Consider the following 6,189-nt stretch of genomic DNA (forward strand, 5'->3'; position numbering starts at 1 on the left):
AGGCGTGGCGGGCCGCTGTCGCCTCGCCCTGAGCGTGGCGCTCAACCGTGTGGCCAAACACATCGCTGAGCACCACACACAGTCCTGCTCGGAATAAAAACACACAATCAACATTCATTTGATTACCGAGAGGCGTTATTTTTACATTGTCTGTGTTTTACAAACCCTCCTGGTACCTTCAAATTTAGTGACACTTTTTATCATTGGGGGGGTCATAGCCCTATAAATAAAATATAACCTCCCCTCTTTATACATTAAATGCCACATTAACTATCAGTGGCTTATGCTCGATTTGGGCTATAAAGCAGCAGGAAGTTTTTTCACTATTTCTGAAACAATTGTGTGTAAAATGTTCATATTTCTTATATACATACATATATGCTTATATATTTCTTGTTTTATACAGCTAAAAATGCTTGATCCCAAAGAAAAACTGGTGCTTACAAAATGTGTGCAGGACATTATTATGTTAAAATGTTAAACAGTGAATGGGATCAAAGTATATGAATGGTAATAGATACAGAGCTGAGCTGATTTCATCCCTCATCCGGCGAATATTATTATGGCTGACTAAAATGAAAGAAAAAACAAAACTAGTTGTTGGAAACAGACTTCAGAAAAAACTTACTGAAATGAGATTGTGGACTTACAACTAACTAAAATAATATCTATCAATCTATCTATCTATGTGTGTGTGTGTGTGTGTGTGTGTGTGTGTGTGTGTGTGTGTGTGTGTTTCTGTACACATACACACACGTACTTACATACATATATACAGACATATACACATACATAAATACATACATACATACATATACATACATACATAAATACATACATACAGAACATGACTTTAGTTTTAATCTTTGTCAATTTGGTCATATTTGTCAGCAGAACAAGCACTGTTTATTAAGGCTCGGGCGTCTACATGGCTATGAGTCAGTTGCCCTCGCAAACTAATTCAGAAACTAATCAAACGAAAGTAAAACTAAATATTTTAAAACAATAAAACATAAACAGTGGTCCCCAAACTACGGCCGCCTCCACATTAGGCCCGGCCCCCTGAACAATACCAGAGACATTATGATTTTTTTTTTTTTTTTTTTTTCAGTCTGGCCACGCGATCGAGACTAATACACGCATAGAACGTGACAAGCCTACTGGAACCTACAAAAGGATTATAAGGAAGGAACTCAAGAACTTTGAGAGACTGCTCATATGAGTCATTTAAGCAGTGGCGGTTCTGCCCATGTTGCCGCTCTAGGCGAAATTACTGGCTTGGGCCCTTTCATGTTACTACTCCAACCGGGGCAGCATCAGTCGGCATCAGGCGAGCCGGCACTGGCCGGCATTAAGCCGCTCACCTGTCAGATCCGGCAGACCAGACCGGGTGGGGGCGGTACCGGCCGGTGCCAAGTAGATTGCGCCCTGGGCGTTTGCCCACACTGCCCATAGCAAAACCATCCTGCATTAAGTAAGAGATTCTGCTCTGACAACTAAGCTGAACTTTACCTGTTAGATTGTGCACGGCACCAACAGAAAGGTAATGATCCATGGACTTTTTTTTTTCTGTGAAGAACCCAGAGAGGGTATTTGGTTATTATTTATTTCATAAATAGTGTTATTATATATTTCCTGACTTTATTTTTTTCTTGAAGAACCAGAGAGGGTTATTTGGTTATTATTTATTTCACAGATAGTGCTATTTATTTCCTGACTTATTTTTTCTGTGAAGAACCCAGAGAGGGTTATTTGATTTTTATTGATTTCATTAATAGTGTAATTTATTTCATTAATAGTGTTATTATTTATTTCCTGAGTTTTTTTTTTCTGTGAAGATCCCGGAAAGGGTTAATATTTGGTTATGTGTGGCTTTCTGGAAAACAATCAATATTTATATTAAGGCACCCCTGCGATCGTCACACTTTTTCTGTTACAAACTGACCCCGGCCCCCCATCAGAGAAGGGAAAAGTTATGTGGCCTTCACAGGAAAAAGTTTGGGGACCCCTGACCTAAACCGTACTCGAGTATGTGTGAACTAGCAGTTTGTCCTCCGAGCCGGACGGGGGCATCGTTTCACCGACAGAGCCAGGGAATCCTCCCGGCCGTCACCAACCGACAGAAGAAAGGAACAGTTTGTCCCTCATAACACCACCGGCTTTTTATTTAGCAGACGAAGGTCGACTACGCCTGGACGTCATTTTACATCATCTAAGACGAAAACTAGTAAATGTCATACTTTTGCAGTGACTTTTGTGGTTTCAGACATGGAATGAAGTGAGTGTTGTTGAAAAAAATCGACGAACGCGTCCCTCGGTCGCGTTTGTTCGTAGTCGTTATGAAACCTAGCATAGCCTGTTAGCTTGCTAGTAGTTAACGTCAATAACGTCAAATGCGGAGCGGGGAGACGTGTCGGAGGTGATTGGTGCAGCTCTCTGTCATAAAACATATGCCAGCTAGTTAACATTAAGTTGGCAAGGTAGAATTAATAGTACATTATATCTGTCACGGAGTTTTACCCGGCACCTTGAATCCCATCGCCTGGTCTTGGACCGGTCCGAGCTCGGCTTGCTAGACTACGGGTGCTTTCTGCCCTAGTCAGCGGCTTCTTTCATGGCAGCCGCGGCCAGCGCCCGGAGGTTACCCATGGGTGTGCGAACATTCAGCGAGTTTCTCGAGATTGCCACCGTGGGCTCTCCACGGTCGTGTCGCACTGCAGGGTCAAGAGGATGCATCCGACAAAACATCAGGTGAGTGTGACATGTAGCTGGTCGTTGAAGGCAGTAACTTTAACAGTTTAGATTCATAAAGCATGTTGTGATCATGTGTGTGTCTCCTGTGACTGAAATGGTAAAGACAAGAAAAAGGTCAAAAAGCTTCTCTTGTTGTGACTCTGGTTTCTGCCAACCAAAATACATAATCGAGTTGGACTGTTAGTTGAATGATGATTCATCTGGTCGCAGACGTGTATTTTTCTAATTACATTTGTTGATTATAAATCATAGCCCAGCTTTCACCGGTCACCTAGAAAACACCCCCTGAGCAGTGTGCAACAGGCATGACTGGGTGTCATATTGCATAGCTTTTTTCCCTTTTGAAATTAGAGGCCCAACTCAGAAAATACTAGCATACCCCCAAAAGGACCTTCCATTACCTGCTGGACTAGTTTATTATCTATCTTCAATGACTTTGGAGGTAGGAACCTGGAATGTAATGGGTTTTTCTTTGTTGTGGTGTAGTCTGTACACAGGTTGTGCTCATTCCAGAAAGTGGCTTATAGGATATTTCCTCTTAACTTTTAGACACTTGTCATCATGTGGCATACTGATGACAAGAACTCCCAGAGTGCTCTGCCTTCAAGACTGGGACACAATGACAGCCGTTCCTCAAAGCAGAAACTTCATCAGCCTCACCAATAAAAGGAAGGAGTACTCCGAACGTAGGATACTTGGGTAATTATCCAGTATAAGCCGTTGGCAACCGTTTAACTTAAATTAATTTTGCAAAAGCCAGTGAATGTTGTGTTGTATGCCTTAACCTTGCAATGTTGGCTGCCGTAGATACTCCATGCAGGAGATGTATGATGTGGTGGCCAATGTGGATGAATACAAGCACTTTGTTCCCTGGTGTAAGAAGTCACAGACCATCATGAAGCGAGCAGGCCACTCCAAAGCCCAGCTGGAGGTGGGCTTCCCACCAGTGGTAGAGAGATACACATCTATGATCACTAGTGTCCGGCCTCATCTTGTTAAAGTAAGTGCCACTGGCCTCAATGTGTTTGTAAGTTTCACAAATTATTTGACATGTGTTGTTCAGTGTTAAATAAGCACAGTTTTAAGAGTTTCTTTTTGGGTGGTTTCAGGCGGTATGTACAGATGGAAAACTTTTCAATCACCTTGAGACAATATGGCGCTTCAGTCCTGGTATCCCTGGCTACCCTCGCACCTGCACTGTAGACTTTTCTGTGAGTTGCCCATATTAACAGCACTGTTTGCTTACATGTGGTGATTTATCTGTAGTGTTTGTTAGTCCATCAACTTCTGTCTTGTCTCTTTTTCAAGTGTTATTACTTGTGTTGTATCCTATAAGTACAGCAAATATTTTATGACACATGTCCTGTCTCTGTCTTAAACATATAGACTAAAATTGTGGTTGTATTATCTTTTACAGATTTCCTTTGAGTTCCGCTCTTTGCTGCACTCCCAGTTAGCCACAGTATTCTTTGATGAAGTCGTAAAGCAGAACGTTGCTGCCTTTGAGCGGCGAGCCTGTAAGCTCTATGGCCCAGAGACTCGAATCCCGCGGGAGCTGATGTTTCATGAGGTGCACCAGACGTGAAGCTGACCACTGTATGGCCTCGTCTAGCCTTACAACACATTTACGCCGCTTTTTTCCCACGGACCTGCTTGACGCCGCTCAGTTGCCCACCATCTGAAGTCTCCACGGCCACCCAGATGCCAGTGTCCCTCACAAGAACGTAGGACTGTCCATCCCTTGTAAGCCTCACATAGGAACAGTCACAGTTGTTACTTCTGCGCCAATATAACATGACACAGCATTAGTGTTTTTTTTTTTTTACTACGCCCCCTCTCCATATGTTAAGTCTGTACAGTGTCCATCTACCTCCACTCAAGGGATCCTGCCTTGGCAGAGGAACCCTGCATTGCTGGTTTGCTCCATTGCAGTCACAAGCTCTATTTATGTAAACAAAACAGTAAATCCATGCAACATCATAACACCAATGGCAGTGACTTGAGTATTATTATTCAGCAGCGAATGGACAGCACAATTACAGTCGACAACACACTTTTTTTTTTTTTTTTTTTTTTTACAAAAGGCATCGGGACCTTTTGATGCTGACTTTGTGCCAGCAGTGACGTGTTTGGCTGTTGACTGGGAACAAAGCTTGCTATTCACTGTGCCCTTGAAGGGGTCACACACCACTTATTTTACCTGCGACTTTATCATTTTCAAGTCAAGGTGTGTCTGAACTTCTGTTTCAGTTCAGCACTTGCAACAGCTGATGACATTGTTTTTTACTTAATCAAATGGTGGTTTTAAATTATTTGTCTGACCTATGATACTGGACCTGGTACTGAACAGAAAAAAGCAATTCATTTTATCCTAGTCAGTTTTCAAATAATTGCTTATGCAAATTAAGTTTAAGCAAATTAAATTTAGTATGTTTTTATCGGGCTGAAAATTAATTGTGCCATTTTTGGGGGGGAATAAAGGACATTACCTTGCCCCAATGTGTGCTGTGAGAATACTATTCAAGTGCTATTTTTTGTTTAGGGGGAAACAAGGTCCCTTTTTTCTTGCTTCAATTGACTGAGCATAGAGAAATGAAGCTTTAACTTGACTATGTTATGCTGTGAAGGTTGTAGTTGTGGACATTGAAACTAGGCCAGATATTGTAGTAATGACTTATTTTACAGCCCAAAATACCCACCAGGTAATTAACAGAAAATAAAATAAATAAATAAACAAATAAATGACCAAGTACAAGGATACCTTAATTATTTGCAAATAATTGTAAGCTACCTGGTGCCAGTCAGCAGGGTGAGTAGTACTGTAAACGCATTAGAATTACATTAGTGTGATACAAAGCAATGTGGGGTAGATCAGGGGGGCGGCCTCTGATCCTCTTTTGCTGTTTGCTAAGTGTATTCTCAAGTTGAATATTTGGCCTGGTGATGGCACTAGAAGAAAGGTCATGGGGTCACCAAAATCAACAAGGTTCTCGCTCTTGGGGGTCATGAATGTGCAGAGCAAATTGACAGGGATTGACATTAAAGGTTTTAGCAATTGCGTTCACCACCAGGACTTTTGGCAGCAGACGCAGTTATGGGAGAATTTATAGTATCCCTGACTTCTCATTTCAGGGATTTAAGCAGTAAAATCAAAAAGCTTCTTCAAAACATTTGTGGCATAGGCTAGTCACTAACTGTAAAAAGTGACTGTTACAGAATAATAATAATCCAGTGGATTATTACACCAATAAAACAATCTCTAATAGAACCTGTTCTGAAAGGGAGATACCCAACCTTGCAGATGGTATCCTGTTACATCTTATAACGAATGTCAGTAGAAACCACAGAGCTAGTCATACTGTGATGTTTTTTGCCATGCACATTTCTCAATATACTAACATACATTGTGGGCTGCAGAATAAACCATTATCAATA

General features: G+C 41.5%; 1 protein-coding gene across 1 annotated transcript; it reads left to right on the top strand.

Annotated features, from left to right (window-relative positions):
* The first annotated feature begins 2,614 nt into the window (after window positions 1-2,614).
* On the top strand, window positions 2,615-6,189 carry coq10a (coenzyme Q10A). Its single transcript, XM_030054880.1, has 5 exons — window positions 2,615-2,751; window positions 3,304-3,453; window positions 3,562-3,754; window positions 3,864-3,965; window positions 4,172-6,189. Exons 1-5 carry the CDS (start codon window positions 2,615-2,617, stop codon window positions 4,337-4,339), a joined length of 750 nt encoding a protein of 249 aa, XP_029910740.1. The 3' UTR covers window positions 4,340-6,189.

The sequence above is a fragment of the Myripristis murdjan genome, chromosome 7 (assembly GCF_902150065.1).
Source record: "Myripristis murdjan chromosome 7, fMyrMur1.1, whole genome shotgun sequence".
In the NCBI taxonomy this organism is placed as follows: domain Eukaryota; kingdom Metazoa; phylum Chordata; class Actinopteri; order Holocentriformes; family Holocentridae; genus Myripristis; species Myripristis murdjan.